Source organism: Durio zibethinus, chromosome 13, assembly GCF_047325235.1.
Source record: "Durio zibethinus cultivar Kanyao isolate XHJ-2024 chromosome 13, ASM4732523v1, whole genome shotgun sequence".
Taxonomy (NCBI): Eukaryota; Viridiplantae; Streptophyta; class Magnoliopsida; order Malvales; family Malvaceae; genus Durio; species Durio zibethinus.
This window is the reverse complement of record NC_143174.1, coordinates 1471659-1492814: the sequence shown is the minus strand read 5'-3', so window position 1 is coordinate 1492814 and position 21156 is coordinate 1471659. Positions and strand designations below refer to the sequence as shown.

General features: G+C 33.1%; 4 protein-coding genes across 5 annotated transcripts; 3 read left to right on the top strand and 1 right to left on the bottom strand.

Moving 5' to 3' along the window:
- Nucleotides 1-846: 846 nt before the first annotated feature.
- LOC111303632 (putative protein phosphatase 2C 23) lies at nucleotides 847-4387 on the top strand. The gene is made up of 4 exons (XM_022900027.2): nucleotides 847-2699; nucleotides 2783-2896; nucleotides 3673-3937; nucleotides 4042-4387. Exons 1-4 carry the CDS (start codon nucleotides 990-992, stop codon nucleotides 4155-4157), a joined length of 2205 nt encoding a protein of 734 aa, XP_022755762.2. The 5' UTR covers nucleotides 847-989; the 3' UTR covers nucleotides 4158-4387.
- Nucleotides 4388-7200: 2813 nt separating this feature from the next.
- LOC111304324 (clathrin interactor EPSIN 1-like) lies at nucleotides 7201-9011 on the top strand. Its single transcript, XM_022900868.2, has 5 exons — nucleotides 7201-7258; nucleotides 7435-7586; nucleotides 7740-7862; nucleotides 7953-8114; nucleotides 8187-9011. The coding sequence occupies exons 2-5, from the start codon at nucleotides 7438-7440 to the stop codon at nucleotides 8776-8778; spliced, it is 1026 nt and encodes a 341-aa protein (XP_022756603.1). The 5' UTR covers nucleotides 7201-7258; nucleotides 7435-7437; the 3' UTR covers nucleotides 8779-9011.
- Nucleotides 9012-9574: 563 nt separating this feature from the next.
- Nucleotides 9575-12310, bottom strand: LOC111303631 (actin). Of its 2 annotated transcripts, none has more exons than XM_022900026.2 (5): nucleotides 12195-12310; nucleotides 11666-11738; nucleotides 11156-11549; nucleotides 10203-10816; nucleotides 9575-9921 (listed from the first exon to the last, which is right to left on the bottom strand). In XM_022900026.2, the coding sequence occupies exons 2-5, from the start codon at nucleotides 11723-11725 to the stop codon at nucleotides 9856-9858; spliced, it is 1134 nt and encodes a 377-aa protein (XP_022755761.1). In that variant the 5' UTR covers nucleotides 11726-11738; nucleotides 12195-12310; the 3' UTR covers nucleotides 9575-9855. The 2 variants fall into 2 exon arrangements, with proteins under 2 accessions (XP_022755761.1, XP_089598736.1); XM_089742610.1 differs by lacking the exon at nucleotides 12195-12310 and adding an exon at nucleotides 11976-12009.
- A 3401-nt stretch (nucleotides 12311-15711) lies between these two features.
- LOC111304323 (cyclin-dependent protein kinase inhibitor SMR3-like) lies at nucleotides 15712-17535 on the top strand. Its single transcript, XM_089742450.1, has 2 exons — nucleotides 15712-17252; nucleotides 17368-17535. Exon 1 carries the CDS (start codon nucleotides 16103-16105, stop codon nucleotides 16631-16633), a length of 531 nt encoding a protein of 176 aa, XP_089598576.1. The 5' UTR covers nucleotides 15712-16102; the 3' UTR covers nucleotides 16634-17252; nucleotides 17368-17535.
- Nucleotides 17536-21156: the final 3621 nt, after the last annotated feature.

The window sequence follows — 21156 nt, the reverse complement described above, 5'->3', positions numbered from 1 at the left end:
AATAAAAATTAAAAATTATTATAATTATAATTAAAAAAATTATTATAATTATAATTTTAAAAAATTTAATAAAAAAATTATATTGAATTAATTTAATAAAAATTAATATTTAAATTTAATTAATGATATAATGAATTTAATTGCATTGCGATTAAATCCAAATGGGCACTAACTCATAAATCTTAACTTCAACTTTTTTTTAACATTTTTTTCTTGATAAATTTGACAAATTCATTAATTTAATCTTTAATGAATTTTTTTTGTTATCAAAATCAAAATTACATCAATAAAAATCATTTTTTAAAAATACCAAAGATTTCTTTTCAGTGAAAGCTAAGTATTTAATAAAAAATTAATTCTATTTAAAACAAAGTTTTTTATGAAAGAGAAAATGTTAAAAGAGGTAATCTTTTGCTTCTTTAGGAAATATTTGACTCACAAACACTCATTCATTGAATTTCTTTCTGCACGCCTTCCCCTTTTTAAAAAGGATTTTTACAAAATTACAAAATTTAAAATTTGTCAACTTGTCCAAGAGCGTGTATCCACGCTCACAAAATGAAAACTCATTTAAAATCGGGCAATTGACTAAAGCACTACTAATCTAAGCTTTCAAAACCCCCCAAACTTCATTGAGTTCAGTTTAGCCTTCTTGGTAAGGTTCTTTTGGATCAACAGTGAAATTAATTTTGATGATATTAAAAGAAGTAACAAAAATTATTACAAGATAAAATTCAAACCCTCGCTTAGTCAACGCCCCCATTGTTACCTCAGCCGAAAACAAAAAATTAATAAAAATGGAACCTAAAAAAGTGTGTTTTCTCTTAACTTTGAAAAGCTACCCCCTTACCCTTAACAAAAGTCAACTCCCTTCCCCCAACCCTCTTCTTCTTCCCGTTTTCTTTCTCTTTCACCTGAAAATTTAAGAGCAAAAAAGAGAAAAAAAAAAAGAAAAGCTCTTTTATTTATTTATTTGTTTATTTTTAGTTATGGGTAACGGTTTCTGTAAGTTAAGCGTGTGCTTCACCAGCGGCGGTGGATATGGCGGAGAAGAAGCTCGTCGTAGAAAGGAAACATCCATGTTACTATCGGATCCTCTCGACGAAGGACTTGGTCACTCCTTCTGCTACGTTAGACCGGACCCGACCCGACTCTCTTCATCCAAGGTTCATTCCGAAGAATCTACCACGACTTTCCGTACGATATCGGGAGCCTCCGTTAGCGCCAACACGTATACGCCGCTTTCGACGGCGCTGGTGGACCCGGACATCAGCTACAACAACAGCTGCTTCGATCGAGCAGCGGCTTTCGAGAGCACGACGTCGTTTTCCTCGATACCGCTGCAACCGATTCCGAAGAATTTAATCAACTCTTCGGGTCCGATGTCCAGTAGTCTTGTTCCAGGTTCGGGTCCTTTAGAAAGAGGGTTCATGTCGGGTCCAATTGAGAGAGGGTTCATGTCGGGTCCGCTTGATAATATTAATAGTAATAACTATAATCGCGGGTTATTTTCGGGTCCACTGGAAAAAGGCTTTTCCGATCAGTTTCAAAGAAGCTTTTCTCATGGAGCTTTTGCTTTTAAATCCAGATCGAGGAAAGGATCTTTAATTCGGGTCCTCCAAAGAGCCATCTCAAAAACCGTTTCTCGCGGGCAAAATTATGTCGTGGCTCCAATTAAAGGTGTCGTTTCGATTAAAGAAACCGAATGGGTAATCGGGTCCGATGAGAACCCGATTCATCATCAAAATGAGAATTTGATAGTCAGTAGTTTGAATCTAAGCAGTGAAAGTAGTTTAGAGGATGACGAGTCAATGGTATGTCAAAATCTTCAATGGGCACAGGGGAAAGCAGGTGAGGATCGAGTACACGTCGTCGTTTCAGAGGAACATGGATGGGTTTTTGTTGGGATTTATGATGGATTCAACGGCCCTGATGCTCCTGATTATTTGTTATCAAATCTTTACTCCAATGTTCATAAAGAACTCAAGGGTTTGTTGTGGGATGATGGCTTTGAACAAGCCCCTGCAGCTTCCTCCGAAGAAGAAAAACAGAGCAGGGAACCCGAATCCGCAATAGGTTGCTCCGATGGTGCTTGTTCCCGTTCTATAGATCAAGAGAATTACCCCTATGATAAAGAAGATGTTGATTTCGATTCAAATTTGAGTTCAAAAAAGAAAAAAGGCAGGAACTTGAAGGGCAAGTATAAAGGCGTAGCGAAGAGGTGGGAAGAGAGTCAAAGGAGGTTGAAATGTGAATGGGATAGAGAAAGATTAGAACTTGATAGGAAATTAAAGGAACAGTTGAGTAGAAACAAGTCTGATGGATCAAGATCGATGATAAATCATGGTGATGTTTTGGAAGCTCTATCTCAGGCTTTGAGAAAAACAGAGGAGTCTTATTTGGATATCGCTGATAAGATGCTGATGGAAAATCCAGAGTTGGCTTTGATGGGTTCTTGTGTGCTTGTTATGTTGATGAAAGGTGAGGATGTTTATGTGATGAATGTTGGGGATAGTAGGGCAGTTCTGGCTCAAAAGACAGAGCCGGATTATTGGTTGGGGAAGGCTAGACAGGATTTGGAGAGGATTAATGAAGAAACATTGCATGATCTTGAAGGTTTTGATGGAGATAGATCTAGTGCAATGCCTGATTTAACTGCTTTTCAGCTTAGTGTGGATCATAGCACCAGTGTTGAAGAGGTAAAATCTCATACACCAAGCATTTAGTAGTACAAAATGAAATGATTTTGTTGGATTGAGATTGATGTTTTATTTCATTTCAGGAAGTTCAAAAAATAATAAATGAACATCCCGATGATGCTTATGCGGTGATGAATGACCGGGTTAAAGGTTCTTTGAAGGTCACTCGAGCTTTTGGGGCTGGTTTTCTCAAACAGGTGACTGTTTTTCTAACTTTCTAAACTACTTTAACGATGAATATTGCTTAATTAGATTGGTGTTTGCGAAGTGAATTTTTTGGGAAAACTTTGAGAAAAAACTCTATCCACTGTGTTTGCAGCAAAAAGGTTTGCTTTTTTTATATTGAATGTTGTCCAGAATTGGCCAAGTTAAAGTTGATTCTTGGAGCATCATTCTGAGAACATCAATCAGAAGGCAAATATTAGTTATAGTTATAGTATGCAAATCCATTGGCAAAAAGTTTGCTTAATTCCTAGATTTCATACGATACAAGTATGATTTATTAGGAATCAATCTCTGGCAAAAAAGAACAACAACATTTGGAAATAATTGGCAATAGCTGCTAAAATGAGGCACATCAGACTTGCTGTTCGATCTTTCTTGCACTCTCCCCCAATAAACACCATATAGAAAATAAAAACAGCAGATGAGATACTAGGAACTATTGTTACAAATAGGTAAAGGTAAAGCTGCTAGTCCAAAGAATGTGGCCTTTCATTAGTGAAGACCGAATGACATTCTGCAATAAGATAAATAATAACATACATAGAAATAGATCATTTGCTTTCCTTTTCTGTGAAATATCGAAGAGGTTTGGGAAAGCACTGCCTTCTGCAATGTGGTGGGCCACAGGAACTTAGAGCAAATATTTGCTATGTATTTGCATTTGCCTTTGGAAATTTTGATTGATTTGATTTGAATGATTTTGAGTAAATTCTGCATCTGGCCCTTATTTCTTTTTGAACTTCTGCAGCCTAAATGGAACAATGCCCTACTAGAGATGTTCAGAATAGATTACAAAGGAGCTTCTCCATATATCACTTGTGTACCATCTCTCCACCACCACAAATTAGGTCCCAAAGACAGATTTTTGATATTATCTTCTGATGGGCTCTATCAGTACTTAACAAACGAGGAGGCAGTATCCGAGGTTGAACTTTTCATCACATTGCAACCTGAAGGGGATCCTGCTCAGCATCTTGTTGAGGAAGTGCTGTTTCGTGCTGCGAAAAAAGCTGGTATAATTCAAATATCAGTCTTAACAAATATCCCTTTTTCTTCTCTTTTTTCCGCATTTTCATCTTAGTTCCTCATTATACATTTTTGGTTTTGGTGATTGCAGGCATGGACTTTCATGAGTTACTAGAAATACCGCAAGGGGATAGACGGCGGTACCATGATGATGTTTCCATCATAGTTATTTCTTTAGAGGGAAGGATATGGAGATCTTGTGTATAAGTAGAGAAAACCGCATATAGAAAGAAGATATAGAGAAATCTGCCAAAAAAAAAAGTCAGGCATTTCCTTTGTGCCTTTTTTTTCTGGTCACCTTTGTAACATAGCAATTAAGCTCATCAGAGGTTTAACGAGCTTAATTTTGAAATGTACTCGGTGGTAAGGCGTGTAAAGAAATTGTAATTTTCTAGTAATAAATGACATTCCTTTTGAAAAAAGGGTTTTATTCGTATTATCCGCACTATCACTTTCTGTAGTTCATTCTTTGGTGTTGTTGGCAACATCAGTTGAGCATCTGTACCTTTTGTTTCATTCTTTTGGTAAACAATTCAATACTCAGATGGTGTAAAAGTGTGCTGGACCAAAAATTCCTGTCTTGAACTTGTTTTGTAGCTTTTTCCCCTTTTCACACACACACACACACACATCATAGCCATCAATCTTCAAAAAGAGCTGAATGCTTTAGCAGCAAAAGCTGTTAAAACCTTTACCATGCCTTTAACCACTGATGATATATATATATATATATATATATATATATATATATATTCAAATAACACCTAAACCAGTGTCATTACTCACTAGATACCGGATAGCAATTTTCCCAATTGTAAATTCAGTTGAAGTAACATGTTAAGGTAAAACTGATCATTTCAAATTAATGCCTGCATGTCATTATTTTTCAAAGTCAACAGCAGAACTAGAAGGAAATTAATTAAACATGTATTACTTCAAGCAGCAGACATGTAAAGTGGCTTCCCTTTTTGCTCACTTATTGATGAAGCAGTTTCTTATTTAGGTGAAAGTCATCAATGAACCAACAAACTGAACACACCCCATTGAATGAAGTAAAATTTAAAGGGGGACTCTATCTCTTGCCAACTGCAAGAAGAAAAAAAATGGAGAAAGAATGAAAACTCCCCCATTAAATAACACTTATGATTTATGCCAATGGCTCACTCCACTTAGTAAAGTAAGAGCCCAGGGAGGAGGTGTACAGGACCCTACTTCTCTAAAAATTTACCCATAAATTTTATATGTGCTAACTACTTCGAAATTGAGAGTAAATGCATTGTCGTTGGAGATTTTAATTAAATTTAACTATTCGTATATTTGTATCATATAAAATATTAAAATTTATATATTTATACGATATTTTATACAAAAATTATATATTATAATTTGTATCGATATAAAAATATAAAATATATTTTTTAATTTTATTAAATTTATAATAATTATTACTAAAATTTTAAATTATATTACTTTTATATTTTATTTTTATATCATATTTATTTTGTATCATTGTGTTATATTTTATACTTCGACAGGTCTAATTTTTTGGTGCATGCCTCATCAGCCATAAAAACCCTGTCTTTTTTCATTAAATTTCTAACCAAAGATTTCGGTCACTGTGCGCTTATAAATTTTAGCCTCTCCGAAACGTTTCCTTGACTGCTAGGCAATGAATCTTAGGCTGTCTGATGTCAACACTGTGATCTGTGAACCTCAGTCATCCGAAACAGAAATGCTGACAGCTCGAGGCTTGGGTTTGTTCGAAATTTGGGCTCATTTGTGGGCCACAAATTAGTTTTATTTGATCATATTCACGTTGGACTGGCTCATTGGACCTTGGGTTGTGCTTAAAACAATAAGTTTTGTTCTCTAGGCCTAGTTTATAAGGACAAACGTTTAGGGTTAATTTCAAGTACAAAAGAAATGCAGAAATTTGTTAAGAAATACATATAAATATACATATATATATATTAGTTTAATATCCATCACAAGATTTGCCAAATACCACAGTCAATGGTTCCTCACATTTTTTTTTTTTTTATGAAAAATGGAAACTAGGGTAGTAGTGCTGACCGGTGACTGCCACCGGTGCAGGCATACCTGATGGAAGATTACTGATCAAATAAAAGTGGAAAAGTAGCATAGTGTTAAGAGATACGACGGTTAAATTTAATAATTTAAAATATGATAAAATGATATGATAAAAAATATTATAAATTTTAAGATTTTATGTGATATAATATGAAATTTACCAATGTTGAAATGTAGACATTTTCAACTTTTACTATTACTTTTAAAATGAATCCCCAAAAAAAAAAATTTTCCTAACGTGAAATGTCGTGGTTTGGAAGGGTGATTGGAATATTTGCTTGCGTCTCCCATGTCGGTTTTCAGTTGACATTTTCTTTTAATGTACCATTAAATTGCAAATGATAATGAAAGCTGAAACAGTAGCATTGGACAATGACTTGAAAGTTGAAACAAATTATTTGATGTTGTGTTTGGTAAGAAAATCGTACAAAACAAGTTAGAAATTAGGCATATCTCATTTATTGCACGTATATGAGAAAATTTGCCTGAAAATTTATGTGTTTGTTAATGGATTTTACCTTAACATGTAGATTGAATGTGTCAAATATTGAAAAATTTGTCTGCAAAGGTGTTTGGAACTCTTCTAATGATATCAGATTCTCTTAACAATATGGAAAAGTTTGATAATCCTTGAAGGAAAATACCACAACCACTTCAGGACTAGTATATATAACTGTATTCAAAGAATTAAAAAGAAAAAATTGTTGACAAATTTACTATTTTCAAAGTTATTTTTTTATTTTTTAATTCGATTAAATTTGATAATTAATATATTTATATCATATTTATTTCATATAAAATATAAAAATTATTTTATCATAATTTATTTTAATGTGATAAATATGAAACATTTTTTTTTATTTTTATCAAATTTATATTCAAATTTTTTAAAAATTTTATATTATATTATTTTCGTTTTTTTTTATATCATATGGTAATATTTTTTAAAAATTTTTCTAACGTAACTCGCCAGTACTAAGCCACTAGACTACTGCGACCATGGAAGCAGTAAAACTTACTTGTTTCTTTTTTCAAATTCACAACCAAAGCACCCGCTTTGACTTTACCTCCATTATTTTTTTTCTAGTCTATAAAACTCAAAATTCTATGGTGAACTTTGCAAAGCATTTTTTGGTTTCTTGGGCAACTAAGACTTTTCAAAATCTACCTATTTCCATCGCTGAAGTCAGCTTTGAAATCTTCTCCAACCATTCATTGTAAACTAAAATTTCCTTTCTCCTACTTTTTTTTTTTTTTTATTGTTATCGTTAGAAATAGGTGTAGTTTCTGCTGTTTCATTGAATTTCTTTATCTTGATGATTGAATAAATTTTACCCATATCCAAAATCTTGATCTAGATTATATTTCTTGATTCAACTTTCCTCATCCTTAGACCATGTCTACATTAAGCAAGAATCCTAGCAGCAGCAGCATCAGCATGACTTCTCCTTTCTTCCATGAATTTAAGAAACAAGCTTCTTTCTTTCTCAGGGAGAAGATCAAAACGGCTCGGTTAGCTTTAACTGATGTTACTCCTGCTCAGCTGTAAGTTTGTTTTTCTTTTGCCTTCTTGTCTTCCGTACGTATCTAAGATGAAGATAGTGTACTCGAGTTTAAGGGCAATCAAAACTTGAATCCCAAGATTTAGTTTTGATCTGGTTGTGTTTTCTGTTGGTTCCTTTCCCTTTTAATCTGCAGATTGACTGAAGAAGCTACAAACGGGAATACACGGGCACCAGACACTCGGACCCTGGGTTCCATTTCGAAGGCTGCTTTTGAATTAGATGATTACTGGAGAATTGTAGAAATTTTACACAAGAAGTTTGTATCTATGAACTCTCTCTTGTTCTTTTTTGTCTGTGTTTTCCTTTATTAGATTTTACTTATGTGATCTTTGCTGGAACAAATCAGATTGGCGAAATTCGAAAGAAAGAATTGGAGAATCTCTTACAATTCTCTGATAGTTCTCGAACATTTGTTGACTCATGGACCCGAGAGTACAGCAGAGGAGTTTCAGGGTGATAAAGAAGCTATTGTGAAGATGCAAGGCTTTCAATACATAGACGAGAAAGGGTTTGTCTTGAGCTTCATCTGTCATTTGCATTTGTGGATTTTTACTAAAAAGATGTAAAATTTTATGTGCAGATTCAATTGGGGGTTAGCTGTTAGAAAGAAATCAGAGAGAATATCGAAGCTGCTTGAGAAAGGACCTGTTTTGAAAGAAGAGAGAGACCGAGCTCGGAAGCTGACAAGAGGGATCCTAGGCTTTGGGAGTTTCTGCCAGAGGTCTTCTTCAACACAAGGCGTTTTACAGGAATCATCACATGTAACATTTGGAAGAAGTAATTCTGACTTTATTGATTATGAAAATCAGCTCCCAACTACAAATGAAGGCAGTTCGATACATGAAGTTGAAAAATCACAGCATAGCAATGAGAATGCACACTTTGAGGCTGGCAAGAAACAGGAGACTTTCAGGTCTTGGAGCAGTTTCAGTGAAGGGCAGATGTTTGAGAAACCTGAAGTTCAAACAAGTTTCAAAGAAAACATGGCTCCTATCAAGGAAGAATTTCATAACTGGAGTGCAACAGGGGAGTCTAATCCACTTTTGGGCAATGAGAACAGTGAACTGAGGACAGAAATTTTGATGGAAGATGATCACCCTTTCAACAGCACTGAGAATCAAACTACTTCCTCAATGCTCCTTGCTAGAAATGGAATTCTTCAAGGATGTTGAGAGATTCTGCGGATTCTACAAGGTTTTACCTGAATTCCTGCCACTGGTAGATTTGGAGTCAATTAAGCAGCTATGGTTTCTTGCTCCCCTTATGCTCAAGTAAAGGGGATGAAAAAGCATGTTTACTCAACCCAGTGAACAGGTCCATACAGTTATTTATAAGAGATGACATCCTGTAAAACTAAAGTTTAAATTTCAATGCTTAATTGCTTATAACGCTTTCCATACTCTTAGACCCGATTTCCTTTACATAAAAAAAAAAAAAAAAAAGAAGTATCTTGTTTTTGAAGCTACAAATCTAAATGGAAATTTGTACCCTTTCAGTAGGAATATAAATTTGAAATTTGTATTGTTTAATTTAACAAAATGTTTTTACTAATGAAGCAGATAAGTGATGCAAACTTAATTAAAGGAAAATGAATCAGAAATAAAATCTAAAACCTAAAATAGTGTTTGGATAATTAATGTTATAAAACGGTCCGTTATTATTGTTATTTTTATTTTTAAATAAAAGTCTAAACTTTGGCTAATTATATTTTAAAAAACATATTTGGAGACTTTATAAAAATTTTTATCAACTTTTTAATTTTTGCTCATGAAATTAAAAAATTCTATTATGTATCAAATTATTTTTGTTAGTATTTTATAATATGTTTGTATGCTGACATGTTTCATAGTATATTGTGTATTTAGTGTAATTTTTTTTTTTTGTTTCTTGAATAAATGGACATTGGATAAAAATGAAGATCTTATTATTATTATTATTATTATTAATGTCAAAGACAGAACACACCAATTAAAAATTAATAATAATAATAACAAATACATTGGCATGGCAATGGCATTAAATGAAAATTGTTCATGAACTTCTAATGAAAAATTAAAACGAATGAATTTCAACTCTATCATCATCTCCACCATCTCCTAGTTCATTGCTTCGACGATATGAACAAAGACAATCAGAGAAATTGAGAAAACAAAAATTTAAGAGAAACAGCATAGAAAAAAAACTCGCGAGCTGAAATTGTTGTGCCAAAAAACAGGACATTACTTTTACGCCTCTTGCATTCTGAAGAATTAGAAGCACTTCCTGTGCACAATAGATGGGCCAGATTCATCATACTCTGCCTTGGCAATCCACATCTGCGTTCCAATCACAACGAGTAAATGTCTTATAGTATGTGTACGAAGATATATGAATACTGTTCAGTTCAAATGTTCCAATGAAGCGGAAGAAGCTAATTTCCAATGGAGAGAAAATACTAGAAATAACAAAAGATATGTTCTAAATTCCCTCCTAAACGATAAAAATATAAAGCACTTTAACATGAATGGTAAAAGCATGGAGTGAGTAATGTGAATGGAATTCTCGATTTGTCATTAAGAGCAACTACATGCAGTCAGCATCAGAAGTAGATTAATACCTGCTGGAAAGTACTGAGAGATGCTAAGATGGAGCCTCCAATCCAGACACTGTATTTCCTTTCGGGTGGAGCCACCACCTTAATTTTCATGCTGCTTGGGGCCAAGGCAGTGATTTCCTTGCTCATTCTGTCAGCAATTCCTGGGAACATGGTAGTTCCACCACTGAGAACAATGTTTCCATACAAATCCTTCCTGATATCAACATCACACTTCATGATAGAATTGTATGTGGTTTCATGAATGCCAGAAGCTTCCATTCCAATCATGGAAGGCTGGAAAAGGACTTCTGGGCATCGGAAACGCTCAGCACCAATGGTGATCACCTGGCCATCAGGCAACTCATAGCTCTTCTCAACGGAAGAACTAGTTTTGGAAGTTTCCAGCTCTTGCTCATAGTCAAGTGCAATATATGCCAGTTTCTCTTTCATGTCCCTCACAATTTCACGCTCAGCTGTAGTGGTGAATGAATAACCACGCTCAGTCAAGATTTTCATAAGGGCATCAGTAAGATCACGACCTGCAAGGTCGAGACGGAGGATGGCATGTGGGAGGGCATATCCTTCATAAATGGGGACAGTATGGCTCACACCATCTCCAGAGTCCAGAACAATACCTACATGAAGTATCGCAGAAAACAGTTAGTAGATGAAAAATGAGCAGACTAAACATAAATTACAAAGATAATGGTCCTAGTTTCTAACCATAAATTATAAGTGTTGGATCAGGAAGACTTTATAATCATTTTGAAAATCACTAAATGAACAAAAATCAACAGAAACAAGACAATGGGATGAAATGGCAATGAACTTGAGGTCACTTCACGTTTTTCCATACTTGCCACAATCGAAATCCTTCAGGATGTTATGAATGTCTTGAACCAAAGCGCAAATTTGACTTAGAAATTGTCTAACTCAAATTTTATCTGTGAGATTGAGAGTAGTCAATTGCTTACCAGTTGTCCGACCACTGGCATAAAGGGAGAGAACAGCCTGGATAGCAACATACATGGCCGGAGCATTGAAGGTCTCAAACATGATTTGGGTCATTTTCTCACGATTAGCTTTCGGGTTAAGAGGTGCCTCAGTGAGAAGAACTGGGTGTTCTTCTGGAGCCACACGGAGTTCATTGTAGAAGGTATGATGCCAGATCTTTTCCATATCATCCCAGTTGCTAACAATACCATGTTCAATAGGGTATTTGAGAGTCAGAATACCTCGCTTGGACTGAGCCTCATCCCCAACATATGCATCTTTCTGACCCATGCCAACCATCACACCTGTGTGACGTGGACGACCCACAATGCTAGGAAACACCGCCCTTGGAGCATCATCACCAGCAAATCCAGCCTAAAAAGAGCAAAATGCATCATTGGAAAAGACCATATATAAATCTAAAACCAACAGTTTAGAACACCAGATCACTCATATAAACATGAAAGACAAAGGGTACCCTAAACCAATACCTTAACCATTCCAGTTCCATTATCACAGACAAGTGGTTGAATATCCTCACCATCTGCCATCTTGTATCACTAGCTGAAATGAAACATCAGAATTAGATCAACATCACAACAATAAGGGAAGCATCCATCACAAACCATTTGTTCAAAAATTACTATGATTAAATTAGAGATCAGAATCCTTTCATATTATCATACATTCTCATTTTCTTTAATTTTTTTATTGAAAAAAAATTAGAAACACAAAAAAAAAAAAAAGAGAAAAAGCTAATTCATCGAACATTAATGAAAATGAAACCAAAAATCATCCTACATCCAATCATTAGAAGCTCAAGAATCATAAATTATCCAAAGATTCCAAACAAGAACCATTAAATCAATTAAACTAAGCACAATTCCTACAAAACTATCACAATGCTAAGCAAAACCAGATCGAAAATCAATAATTTTTTATATTATATAATAATACGAGAATCTGAAATTTTCGTTTCCTGTCTTCTCAGGAACCAAACAAAAGCGAAAGACAACTAACCTGCGCAAAAGCAAAAGGAAAACCAGAGAAAGATGACCCGCCCTTCGGGTTCTATAAGAGAATAGAAAAATGAAAATGGCAAGTGAAAAATGATAAAACTTTTTGAAATTTAAAACGCCAATGGAAAACTTTTTACCGGGTCCTTCGGTTGTATGCTCCTTTTAAGGTTAACGAGCGCTTCAACAGCGCTCCAAAACCGGTAAAACCGGTTTTCCATCCATCTCATATTACCACTTTACAATATTAGACCCGTTCATGGATTGACCCCGGGGGTCTAATCCAGGTTAAATTGGGCATAAACAAGAGTTTTGGAATTTGAAACCAGAAACTTTATTTTATTTAATTTTAAAATTATTTAATAATGATAAAAATTTTATTTATAAAATATTTTAATATTAAAAAAATAATTTAAAATTTTTTAACTCGACAAATAAAATTGAATCAAACTTTAAATAAAAATTTTGAATGACAAATAAAATTTTCTCACCTAAAGCATGTTTATTGTATATATATGTCTTCATTATTTCACTAATATTAACAAAATTAAGCTTACTGTCAAGAAAACAAATCTTTCCTATTCTTCAATTTCTTTAACAAGTATTCTTACTTTATACTTTCAAGAAAAAATGGTTTTAAACAATTTATATATTAAATTTAAGTTTAAATCCAAGAAAATGGACTGACAATAATTTGGGTTTTGGATTCTATTTTCATTGGTGATCCGAAAAAAAAAAAAAAGATAAATCACATTTGAAGAAACTTACTGAAGTTTTGTTAGCATTTTTAATCATAGTTGAAAAGGGAGAGAATTCAAATTTTAAGTTTTTTTTATGTACAATGCGAAAGATTCAATAATATATATATTCGTATTAAATAAGATTTTGATTATTCATTTTTTTTATAATTTATATGAAAATTATATATAATATTTTAAATCGATATAAAAAATATGAAATATATTTTTTATTAAAATTTTAAATTAGATCTCTTTTGTATCTCCTTTGATATCTTGCTTTAAATTGTCTAAGTTTAGTTAGTTGAATGTGAAGCAATTGGTTTGTAAATTTGAGCTGAAAACTTTATATGAATGGAGCACACTAACTAAGTCTTATGAAGGTAACAAAAACAAAGCCCAACCCACCAAGACTGTAAATTGGGTTTGAAGTTTAAGTGCATCTTGGGCCATCCTCTTGAACACTAACTCCCACTCCCTGAGCCGTTTACGGTGATGAGTCCGAGTTTTCTTCCACACGACTAGACTCGCAGCAACTAAAAATCACAGAACCCAGTTTCATTAGCCCCAAAAAATACGGGAATACTGGGAAAAACGTAGAGCAAAATTTGATGCTGTAACTATCCGTTTGCTGGTTTAGTAGTAAGCGTCGAAATAATCCACCAATATTAGTAAATTATTCGAATTCAATTAAAATAAAATTTAAATTTAATTTGTTAATTATTGAATTGAATTTGAGTAATTTAATTTATCAAATAAACTAAGATTTGAGTTTTTTAATGTTCGATTTGAATAATTTATAAATTTAATCAAATTTAATCAAATTTTTAATTATTTTAATTAAAATTTTATTATTTTACTTATATATATGAATTTGAATTCGAATATAAATAATCAAATTTAAAGTTGAATATAAAAATTAAATTTATTTTTTTATTTAATAAACTAGTTAATGGAATAAATTTAAATAATTCAATTTTTATTTCAAATAAAACTTAAGTTTAAAATTTAAAACTCGATCGATATCAAATCAAATTTCGAGTAATAAATTTTGAATTTAAAATTTTCATTATAACAATTCAACTTAATTCAATTACGTCTTTATTTAAGAGCTAAACACTTCCGTGCACTCATAAAAAAAAACCATCTTCAATGTTTGTTAACAGAAATGTAATTTGACGGTGGAGAACTGGATAAGCCTTTTATGCTTTTTAATGATTTGGTGATATTATATCATGAAACAAAACCTTACAAACGTCAGTCCGATGTCGGAAAAAAAAAATTAATGGCGGGAAAAAAAAAAAAAGAAAAAAAAAAGCAAATTAAGAAAACAAGAAGCAAAGGGGGTGGGGAGATGATTGTTAGAAATAGGGACATAATGGTCGAAGATGGGAAGCAAAATCATTAAGCATGAGCATGAGATGCAATTATGTGCCATGAGAGTGTGTGTTTTCACTTTTATCTATATAGATAACATGCCCCACATTATTATCCTTTCATTTTTTTATATATATTTGAGATTAATTGAATTTGAAATATGATTATTTAAATTAAGAATTTAATATTTTATGATGCTATTAAATTACTATTAAATTACCATTCCATTTTAATTTAATATTTTTTTAGTCAAATTATATTTTTATTTAGATATGATGATTTAAAACATAATATGATAATATAATACGAATACAATATGAAAAAAAATGAAGGTAACACATTTTAAAATTTTAATAATAATCATATATGGATTTAATAAAATAAAAAAATTTGTATTTTCATGTCATTATAAATTATGACATGTAATTTTGTGTAAAACACAAAACGAATACAAAAATTTTAATATTTTACATAATATAAATACATAAATTTTAATATTTTACATAACACAAATACATAAAATCACTTTATTTTGTCGTGATGCGGTGAAACCCAAGCAACACAATTGGGTTCCCAACTTCTATTGTCAATTTTTATCGTAATATTATCATTTCAAGATTTATACTACTGTACATTTTTCATCTGATCATATTAAATGTCATATGAAGATATATCTTTTACTTACTTTACATTTGTTTATACAACATGAACCATCAACACAAATTATATATATTGTTACAAAAGCAACATACGTATGGTATAACAATTTTGTCAAACACCTTTATGTTGTAATTGGGATCCCATTTTTGCCATTAATCACATAATTATGACTTCATTTGATTAATAAGGCCATTAAGAAAGCAAAGTAAAATCATTAATTGCAATGATATTGCTAGAGAAATATTTGATAATCATTAGGAACCCATTGATCCTGGCAGCTTCCTTGGAAGAGATACAAAAGCAGCAACAAATCTCAAGAAGTGGAGTTCAAACATGGCCTACACGGTTAAACCAGACACCTAATGTCTCCTTGCGGCCAATGCAAGCGACCCCATGAAAACATTTTCCGCATAAAAGCCACACAAAACTTACACCAAGACATGTTTTTTTTTTTTTTTTTGGTGCTTTATTTTTTATTTTTGCTTTTCATCCTATTGAAAAAGCATAAAGGAAATAGAAAAAATAATGGAAAAAGCTCGCGAGAAAATGATCCTGCTAGAGCTAAAGACCATGAATGAATGTAGTAATAGTTATATCAAGTGGCTTGTCCTCCTCTCCCTGTAGTAAATCACGTGCATTGATGCATCAAAGTTCGTAGAGATCAGGAAAAGCCGATTGCTTAAACGAGATTTATATAGTTAGTTAATGGCTGACGCTTTTTATAAGTGAGAAAGAGACTTCACCCTCACAAGAAAAAAGAGAGATAAAAAGAGATAGGCCGAGAGTGAGTGAAAGAGAAAGATTTGTGTGGGTGTGTTTATAATATATGCTGCATTGGATCCTTCGCCGAAGTGAGTTGTCCAAGCCTCTCTCCCTTTTCTTCTCTCTTTTTCTCATTAGAAACATCTTGAGAGCTAAATTCCAAAGAAAAGCTGAGAGAAAAATCAGTGAACAATCAAGAATTAAACTCTTTGGCATTTGCGTTCCCTATATCAATATCAGGCTTCTTTCTTCTTTTCTAGGCAGTTTAGGCTAGTCCTTCTTGTCTTCTTCGTTGTTTGCTTGTATTAGCTGATCGTCTGTTCTTGTCTTTCACCACTTCTTGATCCTAGGTTAATTTCTCTGTCTTGTTTTCTTCATGTACTCAAAATTAAAACCATTTTCGTTCATGGGTGTGTCCAATTCTGAGATGTTTCTGTCTGAGAAAGGCCTAAGCAGTACCATGGAATTCAGTTTCTTGGTTAGATCTTCTTTAGAATTCCAAGAAGATCAGTGTCAAATTGCACCTTTTCAAGTTGTTGATGATGGGCCTCGACAACAAAAAGAAGAGAGAGTACTAAAAGAAGAAGACAAATGCAAATGGCCGATGTCTCCATTGGAGTTAAATTTGCCGTCTTCAGGAGAATTCAAGGTTTATGAAAATGGTGAAGATGAAAACCATGATGGGTTCAAGACTCCAACTTTGTTGGATCACAAAATCCCTGTCATGCTTAAGTGCCCACCTGCACCAAGAAAACCAAAATCTCTCCCATCACCCAAACGAAAGGCGTTTAGCAGGAGAATCCTACTTGATTTGACCAAAGAGATTGAGTCTTTATTTCCTCCAGCTCTTCTTGCAGATCTAGGGAACAAGATTAAGAAAGTCAGACGAGAAAGTGACTTCAAATGATATGATATATATCATATATTTTTGTGAAGAAGTAGAATTATGTTTATCTTTTTATTACTCTTCCCTTTTGTGTGGAAATTCCCACTTAAAATGGCATTCTATCTAATTAAGATATAACTGCATTTCTCTCTTCATCAATGCCATATTCAGCTTTTAATGTTTCAGTTTCTATTTATTCCTGTTCCTTTTTCTTTTTCCTGTTTTTAGTGTTATGTCACAGAACCCAGATCTAAAGCTATATAACGATTTTGCAAAAGACCAAAGCGGAAGTACAAGTCATCATGGATTTGAGCATTGGATTCTTGCTTTTTGGCTGCACCCCACCAAGCAGCTAAAAGATAAGACTTTGGGTTATCTCTGTCAAAGTTTTTGAATCAAAATGAAAGTGGAGTCCCCTTTTTTTTCCTTTCGATGAGTGCTCAAGAAATGGATTGCATTGACTTTTTGTGTTAAGAAAATGGGTTAGCCATTGACTTTCCCAATGGAAGCAAACATATTCCTTTGTTTTTACCAATTAGTTGAGCAAACCCAAGTGGGATATTCGCTCTGATGACAGAAATCATCAAGGCTGTAAATAGTAGTCCACAGATCAGCGCCAGATGCTATCCCTAAATTCAAGGTACCCCCCCTCCACATCCTCTCCTTTTGCAAAGTACAGGCCACTCTTGCTGTTTCCACCCCCCTTTTAAATTGCATTGTCCTTCTTTTTTATTGGTTTTTTTTTTTTTTTACAGATTGAGATTTGAGATGGCTGATAAGTCATTAGCATATTGTAATCGGCTGCAATAGCTGGCAAAAGGTTAATGGAAGGTGGTTTGATGTTATAAGGTTTATGTTTGATTTTTGTTGTCAACTATTTTTTTGGTGACAATCCATGAATTCAATATGTCTATTTAAATTCTTTTTTTTTTTTTTAATTTACGATCTATTCTGAATTGGGGAAGCCTCATCTTAAATTTTTTCTGACAAATAAAAAAGTTAGCAAAAGGAAATTATCCAACGGGTTCAGTGCTACAGATTTTTGTGTCTTTCATTGAAGGCTGGCTGTGCATATTATTTGAGGGATTGGTGGATTGCTAGATATATATACATTAGATAATGAATACAAAGTGAAAAAGTATATAACCAGCCATAAGCTACATCCAGGGTCGAAGAATTGTTATCTTCCTCGAAACAACCTGATAATACGTAAAATGGAGAGTATATGTACTAGGGTGCTAGCTTTGTTAACATGTGCAGCATGCATTCCAGACAGATAGTGGGTTAGAATTTCTGTCCCCTTACTATAAATGAATTGCTTTAATGAGAAAGAACTATGTGGCTGGGCCCTGGAATTTTGTCTAATTAGCACAAAAATTAGCCCACATCATATCCTCCTTCAGCTAATAAAAGCTAGAGCAGTCAATTCATCATATGCTAGCCCATAAGCTGAACCAGTTGATTCTCCAAATGTTCAACCAAGTTGTGGGTTTGCCCAATGATAAAAGCCAGAATGGGCCGAATGGGTTGGACATATCTCAACATGCGTCTTTACTCATTCACTATTACTTTTTTTAATCTACCCTTAAACCCTCCATCAAATTACAAAGACATTATGCATCTAAACTCTCTTAAACCCACAATTTTTAGATGCCAACTTAATGATCTAAGGGATAGTCTGCCATTCACTATAACTTTCTAAATCTTGAAATATGGATCGGCTATTGTTGTTGTTAGTAGGAAGGAGAAATATTCTATCCATTCTGGAAGCAAATCTACCAGAAACTGAATCATCCTACTCAAATCTCTTTCCAGAGTGAAGAAAAAAAACTAAAAAAGAGTCAAACTTTTGCTGTAAATTGAGAGGTGGACCCTGGTATTATCAGTTTGCTAGATTACATTTCTGTTTAAATTAGTCCTCCAGGGTATGGGAATTAAATGCTGAAGATATTGTTTTCCTCTTGGGTCATGACACTGAAGATACAGTGAAAACAGCAGTTCATCGAGTTCCTTGAGGCCTATATCTTGTGCGCCCTATAAGTTATAAGCTTGGGCTGACACCACTGTTTTATGGACCAAAGGAAAAGATACATACTAGATTGAGATTTAGAAAATGGAGACTTCATTCATTTATTCTCGTTATTGCCATACACCAGGGCAAATGTTGTTCCCTTTCCTTCAGCTTCCTTGGATCCTCCTTGTCTCACCCCATCATGAAATTCTTAGATGACCATTTTAGCCTACTATTTTTGCAACATGGCTTCCTGTTAAATGGCAAATGTTCATATATTAGAATATGTGAAGTTTAAACAATTTTGTATAATTAAAGTATTACCTCAACTTTAATAATTTTTTTTTTACAAATGAAATAGCAGAAGAGATTCAAATCTGTCGAACATTATTTATTAAAAATGACAATACAAACCAACTAAATTAAATTTGAAAATCCCCTATTGAGTTACACTATTTATGTGGAAAGCATGCGTCGCTACAAAATGCAACTATATCTTGATTAAGGATTTATGGTAGACTATACCTCGTGAATTTGTAACTTTTCTCTGTACTTTGGTCACAAAGTTTTCTAGTTTACAACATTTATCAATGGCAAACATTTCAGTCTTTAAGACCGTATATAGTTAATTGCAAGTTGGGTTATCTTCAGCTTGGTTTACTTGTCCTTTCACTCTCTCTCTCAGGTCATGTCAGCAACTTTGTTCTTCAAAGTACTGTGCATGTGAACATTTATAACTAGTTTACTTGCTCGAGTTCTCAAAAATCTATAGTACTTGAGGTGACTATCGTTTTTACCATGATCAATCAACACAAACATCCAACATCAAAAGTACTTTGGCAGAATCGCTCAACAGGTAATGCTTGTCTTATTTCTCGTTCTTTTGGATATTCTCTCGTGGGTTGTCTCTCTTTTTTTTTTTCCTTCTCTTATAGTTGTGGGTCCCTGTTTTCTCTTCTTATAATTTCTCTGATGATGTGTCACGTTGTTTTTGTTTCTCATGATAGTACAGTTATGATATCTTCTTTTTTCTTTCTTGTTATGTTATGATAATTTTTGTCTGTAATGTTGATTGTTTGGAGGATACTGAATCGCATTTCTGATTTGATTTGATTGCAGGAAGAAGCTTAGCCCCTGGGATTGCAGCTCCTGAATGTGAGAGTTGGGCTGGCTAGAAACCATGATCACTCAGGATCAATATCATTCAACACTAAACTCACTGCTTCTCCAACTTCCTCTACAGACTCTTCTTTAGTGACTCAGTGAAGACTACAGAAATTTTGGTTAAAATTTTTTGCTTAGATTGGTACATTTTCATTGGTCTTGTCTTGGCAGTTATCATGACTCATGATTGTATTATACCTCTGTAGCCCTTTGTTTTTCTTTTTCGGTTGTTTTCTTTCATGCACAAATATGTGTGGTAGTTTTGAAGTTTTACTGGAGAATTGTTTTTATTGATTTTTTTTCCCTTTCTTTTTAGTGTAGTGAATGGTTTAATGAACTGTCAATTTAAACCCATTTTGCAAGAACATTGAATAATGCTAGCTATGAAATCATGTCTTTTTTGGGGAGGCAATGAGTATTAATGCAGAATTTTTTACCAAATTTGCCAGATAGTAAGTAAAAGGCAAAGGCTCTTTTACAGCTCTGCTTTTGGGTTGTCATCTTGAGCCTGATTCGATTCCTATTTGGTGCTGTGCACTTAATAATTGCAACAACTGTTGCAGGGCCTGGAGATTTCACATAGTAGTGTCAGTGCTGGATGCTCCTATATAGATCAGATGTCAGATGAAGGACATGTATGATTAAAATGTGATGGATTTTTGCAAATAAAATGAAAAAAAAAAGAAAAAGGAATTGCTAGAGATTTCAACTTCCAGAATGATATTTAGCTCTTTGTTTATTTCATGATATTATCGTAATTTTATGAAGAAAGGTTGCCCTAAGATTTTTGAGTTAATTCATGTCTTATTGTCCGGATTTCATGTCATATATAATCTATGTCTACAAATTAAATGGTACAAGTAGTTGTATAAACTTGTGATCATAAATTTTTATCTAATATAATTGTGCATAAAGCATGTTTGCTTCTTGTGGTCTTCCTCCAAGCTAATTCTCAGCTCTCTTTTTTTTTTTTTTTTTTTTTTTTTTATCATGTACAAACCTTCTTAGAAAACGTGTGGGTGGAAATTTTTATACTCCTAATACAAATTTAATTAGAAATATAAATAATATATTAATATTCATAAATTAATTAAATTTGATTAAAAAAAAATTCGAATTCAACTTTATTATTAATGAGTTGAGTTTGAACAATTTCACTTATTGAATAAATCAAGTTTGAGCACTTTAATACCTGATTGAAATAGTTCATCAACTTAATCAAATTTTTATATTTTAATTAAAAAATTACTGTATATTTATATATATAAATTTGAATTCAAATTTGAGTTTAAATATAAATAATCAAACTCAAAATGAAATATAAAAATCGAATTTATTTTTTTATTCAATAAATAAACTTAATCAAGCA